At 39.7% G+C, this 14,314-nt stretch overlaps 1 protein-coding gene across 3 annotated transcripts in view; it reads left to right on the plus strand.

Moving 5' to 3' along the window:
* LOC121876327 (heat shock protein beta-1-like) overlaps nucleotides 1-13,612 on the plus strand; it is a 72,345-nt gene extending 58,733 nt beyond the window's left edge. For 2 of the 3 annotated variants that reach the window (XM_042381388.1, XM_042381389.1), the window contains 2 exons: nucleotides 10,148-10,316; nucleotides 12,694-13,612. In XM_042381388.1, the coding sequence (XP_042237322.1) occupies nucleotides 10,148-10,316; nucleotides 12,694-12,891 (367 nt within the window). In that variant the 3' untranslated portion in view covers nucleotides 12,892-13,612. Of the gene's footprint in view, nucleotides 1-6,298; nucleotides 6,401-10,147; nucleotides 10,317-12,693 lie in introns of all 3 variants that reach the window. The other variant, XM_042381387.1, reaches the window with a different exon arrangement.
* The last annotated feature ends 702 nt before the right edge of the window (nucleotides 13,613-14,314 follow it).

The following is a 14,314-nucleotide window of genomic DNA, read 5'->3' on the forward strand; positions in this document are numbered from 1 at the left end:
CTGCCACCACCTTCACCTTGTTACCAACCTTTCCCTCTTCATCACCCACCCCTGCCACCACCTTCACCTTGTTACCAACCACTACTCTTCCATCACCCCACCCTGCCACCACCTCCCACCTGTTACCAACCTTTCCTACTCTTCCATCCCCCACCCTGCCACCACCACCTTGTTACCAACCTTTCCTCTCTTCCATCACCCACCCTGCCACCACCTTCACCTTGTGTTACCAACCTTCCTATTCTTCCATACACCACCCTGCCACCACCTTCACTGTTGTTACCAACCTTTCCCTACTTCTTCCATCCACCACCACCCCTGCCACCACCACCTTGTTACCAACCTTTCCTCTTCCACCACCCACCTGCCACCACCACCACCTTGTTACCAACCTTTTCCTACTCTTCCATCACCCCACCCTACCACCTTCACCTTGTTACCAACCTTTCCTATTCTTCCATCCACACCACCCTGCCACCACCACCACCTTACCAACCTTTCTCTGCTCTTCCATCACCCCACCCTGCCACCACCCTTGCCAACCTTTCCTACTCTTCCATCACCCCACCTGCCACCACCACCACCACCTTGTTACCAACCTTTCCTACTCTTCCATCACCCCACTCTGCCACCCAATCTGCCTTGTTACCAACCTTTCCTACTCTTCCATCACCCCACCCTGCCACCACCACCACCTTGTTACCAACCTTTCCTACTCTTCCATCACCCCACCCTGCCACCACCACCACCTTGTTACCAACCTTTCCTACTCTTCCACCACCTCTCCCTGCCACCGTCTCTCACAACCACCACCTCTCCTCTTATTACCACCACCATCATCATCATCACAATTTTTTTTCTTATAGTTTTAGAAAGATCATTATTCTGTATACCCAAATATAATAAAAATAATCGCAATATGGTTAAAAGTGTGTGCCATGGGCCTCATTGGCAGTTCGGAATCTTCGGATATATTACATTGAATACTAATCCCAAGTACACAAGGGGACAGTAGCCGGCACGTCACTCTGCCAATTACAAAGTTGGTACCCATTCACAGCTGGGTGGACTTAGGACGCCACACCCTTAATTCTATATCATAAAGTAGGTGTCTTAAACCTGTAAAAATGTTTCTTAACCTAGAACACTTAAGTACCACTACCACTTGTACCTCACACCGTGTTTTGTCTTCACACCACCACCACCATTTTCCACACTTACAGCTTCCTGGTGTGTATGGGGGCAGGTGAGGGGGTGGAGCACTCGCGGGAGATGGAAACCGTACCTGGGATTGTATAGCATGATAAGCGTTCAGGGGGTGAGTTTACGGGAGAGTTACGTAAGGCTTTCGCAGAACGTCCGTGTGTCACTCAGGACGGTGGGTGGGGAGGTGTAGGTTTGTGAGGTTGACGGAGCATTATAGCGGAAGATTTGGGTATTATAGCAAGTGAGATTGAAGGAGTATTATAGAGCAGAGATTGAAGGAGTATTATAGAGAGAGAGATTGAAGGAGTATTATAGAGAGAGAGATTGAAGGAGTATTATAGAGAGAGAGATTGAAGGAGTATTATAGAGAGAGAGATTGAAGGAGTATTATAGAGACAGAGATTGAAGGAGTATTATAGAGACAGAGATTGAAGGAGTATTATAGAGAGAGAGATTGAAGGAGTATTATAGAGAGAGATTGAAGGAGTATTATAGTGACAGAGATTGAAGGAGTATTATAGAGACAGAGATTGGAGGAGTTTTGCTTTACGAGGAGAACATTCCACCAGGTACCTGAAGTATGTCATCCTCCTCCTCCTCCTATCACGGGGTACGAGGAGATTAGGGAGGAGGGTGTTGTTAAAGTGTTACAGAGACGTCATCAAGGAGAGCCAAGGGGATACTCACTTATATAACGCTGGGGAGTTATGGACGCGTATGGTGGAGTGGGAAGGATAGGAGAAAGACTAGGGGGTGGGGCAAATCTAAATGTATATAATAAGTAGCTATTTGAGAGGCGGTAAGAGGGAGAGAGAATGCGAGGAGGAACTGCTTCTTATACCTACAGTAAGACTTTAAAATAACTTACGGAAGTGAGACATGCAGGAGATGTTTGACAAGTGGGAGGACTTTTGGTGGTTTGGTGGTGGTGGAATCTAGGGATGGTGATAGTGGTGGTGGTGATAGTGATGGCGTTGTGGGTGTGGAGAGAGACAGTGTGGGAGGCTTGAGGGCGGTGGCTTCATGGGGAACTAAAAGACAGGGGCATGACTTAGAGGTGAGGGAGGGTATTAGAGGTGCTAGGTCACCACCGGCGTGACACTTCATCCTGCCAACCGCTGGCCCTCACCACCACTGACGTGACACGTACACCACTGTGGTCAGGTAGCCACTACACCTGAACTTATAATTAAATCTACATGACCAAGCCTGCTGCCAAGCCAGGTATATTATGAGCGTGGTGGTGAGAGGCTGCGTGTGTTTGTACAGTATGTGCGTCTTGGTGAAGTCTTAGAATTCGCCAAGTATGTTAAAACGTCTCTATGTTTGTATGTGTTATAGTCGATACATCAAGAACTGCAGGAGTTAGAGCTGTGGAAGTTTTATATCAGTTCGGTTAAATAGATGATGAGTTGCTAGACGGGTGGATAGAGAGGTAATTCTTCCTTAAATATCGTCATAAAAGTTCGCATTGATCCAGTGAATACATAAAGTTTGTGCATACAGACAGTGGCATACAGCAAGTTCTGAAATGCGGTTTTATTTCTTCTAGTTTTCTCAGAGGTCAAGATTGTAAGAAGTACCCAAAAAAGAACGGGGCATGAAAGAAAACCGCGACCATCACATAAATTTTCATCTAAATTAGCTTTAATCTTGACTTAATTTGCTGATACAACTTTGATAATAATAATAAAATAATAATTAACGGTTTATTGAAAAGTACAGCAACCAGAGGCTGAAAATATATAGCAGACAAAAAATGACGTTAGTAATAGATATAATGACATGGGGAGTGGAATGTTTAACAAAAGCTTTCAGTACAAAAAGGAGACATGGAGTTAACACAGACTGTACAGGTTATAGGAAACACTGATGAGAGAGAGAGAGAGAGAGAGAGAGAGAGAGAGAGAGAGAGAGAGAGAGAGAGAGAGAGAGAGAGAGAGAGAGAGAGAGAGAGAGAGAGAGTTGTTTTAGTGTGGAGCGGCACACCAGCGAGATGTGACGCCATGCCAAATTTACTAGTGTTTACACCATACTTCCCGCCCACTAAATATTATTTTTAATTCTACGTAAAGGTATTAGCTGCTGAGTTGTGATAGTTTTAATATAGTATCAGGCAGTAAATTTGTAGCAAATAGTGTTTCGTACAGTGCTTGTGTCCTTATTTAAAACAGTAAGTCAATAGTGTTAGGAGTCTTTAAGATAATGAAGTATACGAGACTAAATGCCTTAAAGACACTGGAAGAAGGCCCGAGAAATGTGCTTCTGTGGGCAGGCTGTGAGTAATGCCAGACAATGTGGCTCAGTGTCAGTGATGCACACCACAGCATTTCCTGCCCTCCACCTATCATGATTTTTGGCATCGCCAACCGTGTTAGGCACAGCCCCCCCCCCCCTACACCTACACTCTACACTGTGGTGGACAGCTGACCCACAAGTGTAATAGTTCCATTAATGCTTTTGTCTACAGGCTCGTATAAAGAACTTTTTGCTCAGGTTGCACATTGGCAGAAATTTGACACGTTACCTCACTTCCCGGGTGAGACACCCGCATACTTCGAACATCTACTGTAGAGTATACTTCCAGAACACACTTGATTATGTAAGCACTGTTACAAGCATCAAATACCTCTAAATTATCCCAATGTATCAAACACATATTCACATCACGCCAACATACAATATTTATTCCAAGATAGCTGTTTGCTACCCTTAGCAACTTCTTTTTTTTTATCAACGACAAGCTATTGACTAGAGAGGAGTGCTTGAGGAAGCCGGGTGACAGTTGGCACCGCTACGGGGTGACTGGTGCTGCAGCCAGGACCCCAACCTTTACTCTAGTCCCTGCGCCTCTACTACCCTGGCCTCCTCACCATAACTACTTGCCAGGAACTCACACTATACATCATCGACCTTCTGTTGAAAAGTCAACACTTTTTCCCTCAGCAGTGATCCCCTCTCGGCTATCCAAATTTACTTTGACCTCCTTATTTACACAGCCCCCACCTGCCTTATCTACACAGCCTTCACCTATCACTCGCCAGACTATACCGCGCCTGCCAGTCTCCACACGTCCCAGCCCTTTTCCATCCTCCTCCTCAGTCCCCAGATGTAGCCTCCAGGATGTGTGCAACTGTACAGTGCATGGCGGAGGTGGTAACGTGCCTGACTTGAACCGAGACACGTCCTGTACCGACTTATGGCAACACCCCCTTCCCCAACCCCTCTTCTAATTGCTTCCCTACAAGTAAAGATACTTAGAGTTAATATACCCAAAACCACAGCCAGGCGAAGAATTCTGTAGATAGTGAAGGTATTAGTGGTGCAAAGTTAATGATTTATTTCAGTGTAAAAGCAACAGGTTTACTTTTTTTTCAGTCAACTAGTAAGGTACATTCTTGTATCTTCATTTATGAAGAAAATTCATCGTAAACCCTGTGAGAATTCGATTCATTGCTAAAAGTATTCAGGTGTTCTCTGTTGTGGACACTTTTAATGACAAACTTTGGCGATGTGGTGGAGAGTTCGCCTCACACACCTCAGACTATTGTTTACGAAGTTTGTTTCTTTTGCTGTTTCAAGGGGAACTGCGAAATAAAATTTAGAATTGAGAAACACATTAGCAGCACATGATAATTTTAATTAATTAGCAGAAGTGGTAAAACTGTTCTCAAAATGACAGCTAATGATATATATTTGTATTAAATGAGAATGTGTGACCGACCGAACTGAATATTGTATTTTAACCAGTACTGTAACCGGAACATCGAGGCTTCTTGCTAGACTGACGATCAATCTGGAACTGTATTGTAATGCTGAAACTTTCGGCCCAATACTCTGAAGATGTTAAACACGAATTCCAAAGAGTACCTTTCTCTCTGTGTGTGTGATTATCATTAATTACTTATATGATGTTAACTTTCACCGGCTGGTTTCAGTAGACGAGAAGGGACTTTTTAATTAATTTATTTTTTCCACTAACACGTAAACATTGTTGAATATTGTGTGTATCTTTTTGTCATCAATCACCATGAACCATGATGTGGTAAGTCAATATCGAGCACAAGTCATAAGGGAAGTTATGGATTTCACCCGTAGGAAAAGTCTAGTCATTCACAGAACAGTTGATGTGTAGGTAAGCTGTACACGATGTTTCGGTGCTTAGTATTTGAGAGTCGAATAGTGTTTTTATAACTATATTATCACCATACATGCCTGCACTATCACCCACATGTACTTTGTGTGGTGGATGAAAAGTTCAGGCTGTAAGTCTTGGCCCATTATTTTAATATCTGATGTGAAATTATGAGCTAATCTTTAGAACTGTATATTGTACCTTTGTATAATAACCTTTCACTTACTAACCTAACTCTTCTCCCTTTTCTTTCTCACGCTGCATTAATGCTTCACCTGGATGTTGAACACTTGGCTGGGATACGGTGCTTGTGTCTCCTCCACCGATACTGGGGACCCGCCCACCACCTCCCTCTACACCATTGTCATTCCCTTGGTGGTCGGTCACACTGGTCTACCCAACGTGTTTTCTGGTGGACTCCATATTGTGATGTTTGTGTTGTGTGCTCACATCATCACGTTTTTGGTATACATAAATAACATGAATATTTTTGTGTATACCCTTCCATTTTTGTAATTTGTGTGATGAATTTATTGTCTGGATATTTGTTACTCTTATTATTTTGGTATTTTTTAATTCATATTAAATATTATATTCTAAACTAAACCCATATTGTATAATGCTAATTTATTGTGTTATGGCTAATTGTGTATTTCTATAAAATTAATTATTTCCTAAACACGTTTAAAACCGGAAATATGATGATGGCGATTCGCATTCTGCGGTGTTTTTCCTTCCCCTGTGGGCTCTCTACCCCTACACGAATTACCTTTCTTAAATTTCACATATAACTTGGACTCCTCCATGATTCCCTTTATTTAATTTGAATTGTTGCCCCCCCTGTGGTGTGTGGCTATCCTTGTTGTATTAATTGACTTTTTACAATTGCTTGTGTGTACGTTAAATCAATGATCTTGTATGACAATTTACTGTGATGGTTTGTGTGGTATGAGTCAGGGCGGAGACAATCAGCAACAGTTCGCGGCGGTTTGAGACTCGGGTCACTGATAAGGACGGGAATACTGTGACCACCAAGGACTCCGAATCCAGCACCTCCAGGTGTTCTCTTTCTCTTTTACTTATATCCTCTTCGCCACTGATCGCCTCGTTAGCCGCTTGGGCGATCGGTCACGTCTCTGATTAATTTTTCTTTTAATTTATCCTCTTCACCAAAAGATCAGCTCACTAGCCGCCCTGGTGATCGGTCACGTCTCTGTCACTCACTGTTGGCAAATACTGGGCATATGCTGGGCATGCACCGGCTCCTGAATGTACCTGATCCCGCTCCAGTGTTGGTGAAGTCTTGTCTTGAAAGAGCTCACACTCGGTGCCGTCACAACAATCTGGTAGATTGTTCCAAGAGTTCACAACTCTCACTCCCAAAAAGTTTGCCCTCTCAGTTTTCTGGACTTGCTTCTTCAATCTTGAGCTGTGACCCCTTGTGGGGCGAGCGTCCGCCAGCTCCAAGTAAGGGCACTCGACTGAGTAGTGCCCCCTGAGATGCTTATACACCTCAACTAGGTCACCCCTTGCCCGTCTGTAATATAAGCTAGGCAAGTTCAGGCGCTCCAATCTCTCAGGGTAGCTGAGGTGCCGAAGTGCAGGCACCAGTCTGGTGACAGTACTCCAGCTGGGGAAGCACTTCACTCTTGAAGATCGTTACGAGGGACGGACCGTTTAGATATCTGAACGACCTTCTTATAAGACCCAATAATTTATTTGCCTGATTTACCTTCTTCTCGCAATGGCCCGAGAACTTCCGCTCATTGTCAACATACACACCTTGGTCCTTCTCGCACTCAGTCTCAACTAGTGCAGTTTCTTCATCCCGTTGGGACATATGATACGCCTCCTTACCGTTGGTACGCCCCCAGGTGCATCCTCTTACACTTCGTGACATTGAATCTCAGCAGCCATTTCTTCGACCAGGTGTCTTATTGACGGTGTCCAATAACAAATTTACATAGTTCATCATCTCACCTAAGGGCTCTCAACATATTTATTCAGCTTAACCCCTTTTGTCACTATGAGAGTAGAGTATTTGGGTTTTACAGTAGTTCATTACCTAGTCTTGAAGGTACCAGACCTGAATTAGGAGCTCTTTGTTTTGGGTATACACTACTTCAGTAGTGGTAACTCAGTTTTTCATCTGTTGGTTCAGTGCATTAGCTAGAGTTCTCCAGGAAATCAAAAGTCTGTATTTGAGTCCAAAATTTCAATTACAGGCCGAATTCGTTACCTAAGTGCTTAGCATTTCAACTTGAGATCAAGTGCTTTATCTAGGGACCCAACACTACCTAGGAATCCTGGCATCTTAAATTGGGACCCACCACTTAAACTAGGGATCCTAGCATCTGAACTAGGGACCCAACACTTAACTAGGAATCCTATCATTTCACCTAGAAGTCCATTGCTTTAAGTAGGGTTTCAAGACTTCAGCTAAGACGTGCAACATGTCAGATGGAGGACTTTGAACCATCACAAATCAATGTTGGGCAGCTATGGATTGCTGGATCTAAGCTGGAGGTTTTGGCATCAGAAAAGAAAAAAAAAGTTCAACACATCACCTAGAACTACAGGACCTGAATTACGTGGCTCAACACTAAACTAATGTATGACTCTTAACATGGAGGCCCCAACACCTAACTTGAGTATACTACTAAACCTCAACTTAGGGTAAAGCACCTTAGAGTGAAGGTCTAGATCTCCAGTATTGACAGTACTGGAACTCAACTAAGAGATCCACCAATTCAATTATGGGGCTACTACTGCAATCTAACAATGGGGCACCTAAATTTTAAAGACATGTCATCTCGAGTTTTTTGAGTCATTAACTTCAACTGGACATAAACAATCTCATAACGGGGTCCATCATCTTAGATTTAGGGTCACCATTTCAACTGAGGGTAGACTACTACAATTAGTGGGCCCACCAGCCAAATTTAGGTCTGTGGTATACCAGCTGGAGTTGTCAACATTTGAGACGAGACATGAAGGATCCCACCACTTTACTCAAGGGTACATTACTAGACGACATATTAAGAGATATCCCACACTTAAAAAAGAAGGGAAACACAAAGGTTGAGGTAATGGACCCTTCATAAATAATTTTTTATTTCAGTTAATGTAATGGTATCTTCGATGGTTAAAATGATGAGTTTATTATGGGCTAAATCCATTTCATACAGATTACTACAGTACTAGATGTGGTGGCAGCTAGGTAAAGAAAGAGGTAGCTACTGTAATATCATGTCACACTTTTGGTAATAACTTATGGTGATGTGATTTCATATTTGTTCATCCTCAGTAGTACCCCCTTCATTAATTTATCCCGAAATTATGGGAGGGGTTTCAAAATATTGTTTACATGCATCCTCAGGAGGTGCTCAGTACAGTACAGTACTTTGAAAATATAGTAAGTCAATTTTTACTTCATTACTGTACAGCATGCCAAACAAACATCTCATAGTGGATGTAATTAGAGTATATCTACTGTACAGTTTGACTTGCTTTCATCTTGCAAAGACAACAAACCATAAAAACACTGGAATACAGTGCAGTACCTTCAAAACTTTTATAACTGATCATAGTTGTGCTTATAGTTGGGTTTAACTTATTTTCCTTGGTCTTGGACTTTAGATTAAATTGAAGTTTGTAAAAACAATATGAAGAGGACAACATGAGTCTTTATACCCGTTTTTACAATAATATTACATCAAAGAGTTTAGGTAAAGTTTGCTGTTTGATAATTATGACCATATTAGATTACAGTCCCATAGAATAATTCTCGGGATATTTTAACAAAGAATTTTACTGCTTTATTTTAGACTAATGGAGCCCCCCCCCGCATTTTTTTTCTAACATGACCTGTACTAAGATTGCCCTGCCTAGTGCACCTTGGAATTTACAAGTCAACCCAGGGTATAATTCAACCATATGGGCTTTACAGTATACAATATATCACAGATAGTTTGAGATGATAGGTTTATCTTTCCCTCTGATCTGGATATTTGTGAATCAGTTTTTCTATTTGACAAACTATTTGCAACCTACTTGTACTACAGTATATTACTGGTACAATTCTGGCAATCTCTGTACAGTACAGTTCTGTACATATATCATTAATACATTGCCTCTACAGTGGTGATTCAGATCTACAACCAATGGACTGCCAGCTCAGTACTCATACTCATGAAACCTAATGACTGTACCCTTTTACCCACCACACTGTATATGCAAAGCAACAATTATTCCAAAGGTATTCCCCACCGACATCTCACATCTTAACAGCTCACTCAATAACTGCATTCATCTCCCCCTCTTACCTCCAACTGTAATGGGTCCCATAAACTTGATGGCCTGTAATAACAATATGAATTTCTCTCTCCACATGTTCATACATCCTCAATATCCTTTCAGCCTTGTGACTTTTCAAGGACTACATCGTCGCACACTTCTCTTTTACAGTTTCAGTCATTATATATTCATTGAATTCTCATACCAGTCATTATTTATCTGATTCAATTAACATTAAAAAATCCTCAGAATTATGTAGTCATTATGGATATTTTAGGATATAATACGGAACTACTGTACTGTGCTCACTTTACTCTTTTGGAAGGAATTTGAAATTTAAGCTTATTACTGTACAGTATCTCTCTTACCAAAACGTCATCAACTTGTACAAGTCTTTGTATCAAAAAAGCATTTGTCTACAGTACAAGTTCTGTATTTGTAATCCATAATATATTTACTAATTATGATTTCTATGACAACAGATTGGCTAACTAGTACTTTTTCTTACAGCCAACAGGATCAAGCTAGTTCCAACCAGGGCACTGGGTCTTGGCTGGAAGGGATGAACTCCCCTCTTATCCAGCAAGATGGTGATTGTAAGCAGCTCAAGCTCCGGTTTGATGTCAGCCAGTACAAGCCAGAGGAAATTGTTGTAAAGACTGTTGATAATAAACTTTTGGTAAGCAACGAGTAACGTTATTCCTATGTTCAGTCAGACCATCAATAACTTTTACCCCAGAGTTCATTTGACTTCAAAATGAACACTATACCTCTCCTGTTTTGATAGGTTTGGTAAGCAAGATTACAATGTAATTTCCCTTATTTTTGTTTCTTTGATTTTTCATTTTAAAGGGACCAAAAATGTCTTGAAAATGGCTTGGCACTAAATATGTCATTTCAACTACTGTACTGTACCAGTATTTAACATTCACCAAGAATTTTATATTTATTGTTTAATACAGTAATGTGACCAACAGTAAAAATTAAAAATAAAACATTGATAATGTTGATAAGCATTACAGAAGGTTCTGGGTTACGAATGGCTTCCGTTCCAGAGGACGTTCTTAAGTTGAATTTGTACGCAAGTCAGAACACATGCTATGTGCATACTGTACTTAAAGAACAATGTTTAAGATCCCACTATCTCATAGCCTAAGTCCTTATATACATCTGAAATCACTTAATTTAAGAGAAAAGAAGAAATAGAATGACAAAATACAGTATAAATGAAAGTAAAAAATAAGTCATCAGGTAAATAAAATAGTGATATCCTCATTAACTGGAACAATTGGTGCAGAGCACTTCCAGGAATGAGAGATTCCTGGTAACAAAGACAACTCTCTCTAAGCCGGAAAAAATCCCTCATCCCCGTAATTTTCCAGGAAACGGAAAAATTTTCTCGGAATTACCAGAAAATACGCCCGATTTTCATCTCTCAAACCCGGAAAAAAATCCCCTATCCCCGGAATTTTCCGGGTATCAAGAAAATTTCCCTCAAAATGTGCCCCTCAGAAAATTGTTCCCAAAGCCGTAAATTTCCAGAAAATTCCAGCTTTGGGAATGATTTTTCGAGAAAATTTCAATTCCGGCTATCAGAGTTCCGGGTTTGATGGATTCCGGCTAATGGAGATTTTACTGTAAATTTCAAGTTAAACCCCTTTCGTATTGGCTGGCGTTCAGAAGTCGGGGACCCCCTGTACAGTGCAATAGCTAATAAACATTTACTGAAATATGAGTTCCTCAAATTAATAATTTAACCCTTCTCTTTTAATATTTTATTTGGCTAAGACCAGACGATTTTATTCACCACAGGGGGGATCTCATACAAAAATGGTTAACAAGTCCTCAGTGTTCTCAGGATATGCTGTTACAGTACAGTACTTGTTTACATTCAATTTGTATTCTTTGGTTCATAATACAATGAACTTAACATTTTAGAATTACAGAAATGGAAATTGCATTACGATAAGTGACAGGAATACTGTAGGGTTTTGGTACCTCCATATATTCCTATATCAGGGAAAGCAGGGCTACCATCATGAAGCCAGATACGAGAGCATTATACAGAATTTTTCGCTGGTTATTCATATTGTTTGACACCGAAGGTGTAAAAGTAATTTATGGTTGACTGTACAATACATACATACAGTACTGTACAGGGGGTCCCCGACTTACGAACACATACTGTACATGCCTATACAAACGAGGTTAAACTTGAAATTTACAGTATTTTATTTACCTGATGATTTATTTTTTACTTTCATTTACTGTATTTTGTCATTCAAATTTTTTTTCTCTTAAATTAAGTGATTTTAGATGTACAATATACAAAGATTTGGGCTATGATATAGTGGGATTTTAAACATTGCTCTGTAAGTATGGTATGCACATAGCATGTGTTTTGACTTGCATACATTTTCGACCAAAGAACATCTTCAGGAACGGAACCCGTTCTTAAGCCGCGGACCCCCTGTATTTAAATTGAAACATTATGCATGGATGAATGAGAAAATTGTATAAACTGGATTTGTTTCATTTCTTTAATGCATTGTTCATTTCAAATCTAGAATAAGAATACATACAACACACTGTACTGTACTTAAGGGTAGAGGCATAAAAGGGAATAAACTAGACAAGTTATTATTTTGATGCCCTTTTACAATACATTTGCCCTCTTCGTCATCATCAGCTTACTAATTGCTGGGGTAGCTATTTTTTCTTACTTATATCAATACCTGTCAATCACTTACTATTGGTAAAAGTTCTAGAAGGTACCAATGAGCTTCTAGCAACAGAATACACACAGTGATAATATACATACATTGCATTGTCAGTCCTATATATTTTTTCTAAAACTGTGAACATTTCCTTTTATGAATAATATACAGTAGTTGTTAATTATGAATATGTATAGATGACAAAAATTAAATGTTGGATAATTATAATAAAATTAAAGTACAGTACAGTACATGTATTAAGAAAATAAAGACAACATTTTAATTTTTCATTGTGGACATCTGTTCTTTTCTCTTGTCTAATTACCTTTCTATCAACAGGTCCATGCCAAACATGAAGAGAAAACTGATAGTCGATCTGTATACCGTGAATACAATCGAGAGTTCCTGCTCCCCAAGGGCACAAATCCAGAACTCATCAAATCTTCCCTTTCAAAAGATGGAGTGTTGACTGTGGAATCACCCCTCCCATCCATTGTTGGAAGTGATGAAAAAGTCATTCCCATTGCACAAAACTAAAAGTACATACAAATTTCTTGATGCCTTAGACAAAGATTGAATCCACAGCAGTATCTTGGCTTGGTGGACAAGATATTCAGTCATGTGTATCAGTAAGGATTATTTGTTGAATACCAAATTGTTTTTCTTTCAGTTTCCTGGTGATACGTGAGCTATCATACATTTGGATAGTGCATAGAGGTACAAGCTGTTGACAGCTCTTTTCTTTGAGAGTATACTGTAGTCTGTAATGCTTTTATTACTTTTTTTTTAAATTTAGTTGTAGTGACTGCCATTAATGTTAGACAATAAGGTTAGTTTTATTTCAACCTTTAAGAGAGATTGTAATGGATTTTTAAAATTTAAAATGAAAATAAATTGAAAGGCAGATTCTTTATCTCATCACCTTTGATATGCACTAAAGTATCAGATAATAACAGTAACTTTAATATGGATTCTTGTAAATCACAGTTGCAGAAAGTTACTGTTGTAGAATCACAGCTGATATAAGAGTCATAAATATACAGTATTGTACAGTATGTTGTTCTGGATAGCTAATCCTTGGCTGCGTAGTAGGAGAACACATTTGAAGAATTATTAATCACTTAAGGCACAAATAAAATTAATTTTATACTACCATATTATTAATTTTGAAATTAAATTATGATTTGAGGCATTGATTTCTTTTATTATTAAGAAGACTTACAATGTATAACTTACAGAAATAAAGATATAGTATCTGTACTTGGGTTTCCTGTGGTTTTACAGTTACATATGGAAAATCTTATACAAATACAGACGAGGGTAAAATGCCCTTTATTGTTCGTAGCTTGGCATGAAAAGGTGAAAGAAGTAATGCTTCACATGATACACTGGGAAAGAAGTACAGGTGGACCCCATTTAGAGCCACCCATTTTAGCAGTGATTCACATAAGTGGCCTTCCACCACCAGTACCACCAACACCCACCTGGGACAGAGCAAGTCTGTGACTTCACCAGCTGATGGATGGGATAACATTAAAAGTTTTTTGGGTAAGTGTAATGAGCATAGAACTTTGTGTGAGAGCGTGATGGCCTTTAATTAGCAGTGGATTGGTATTGGTTAATGATGAAAATGATTGCATACACTCACTAGCATCCATTTATGTATACGAGTTCAGTACTTATAATGGTACTGTATGTATATACATTAAGATTACTTTTGTCCATTATATCATGATCTTGTGTAATACATGATAAATAGTTAATATTATATATCCTAAGTGAATCATGATGGTACTGGTAATTGTAATCCTTGTATAAGAGGAGTTAATTCCTCAGAATTTGACATAATACTGTAAAATATTCAGCCAAGCTTACAAAAATTATCCATATTACAGCATAAACCCCATCTGAATTAAATTATATTTACACGGTGATGATGATGCCATGCTACCACCAAGGT

Source organism: Homarus americanus, unplaced genomic scaffold (genome assembly GCF_018991925.1).
Source record: "Homarus americanus isolate GMGI-L3 unplaced genomic scaffold, GMGI_Hamer_2.0 scaffold34921, whole genome shotgun sequence".
NCBI classification, from domain to species: domain Eukaryota; kingdom Metazoa; phylum Arthropoda; class Malacostraca; order Decapoda; family Nephropidae; genus Homarus; species Homarus americanus.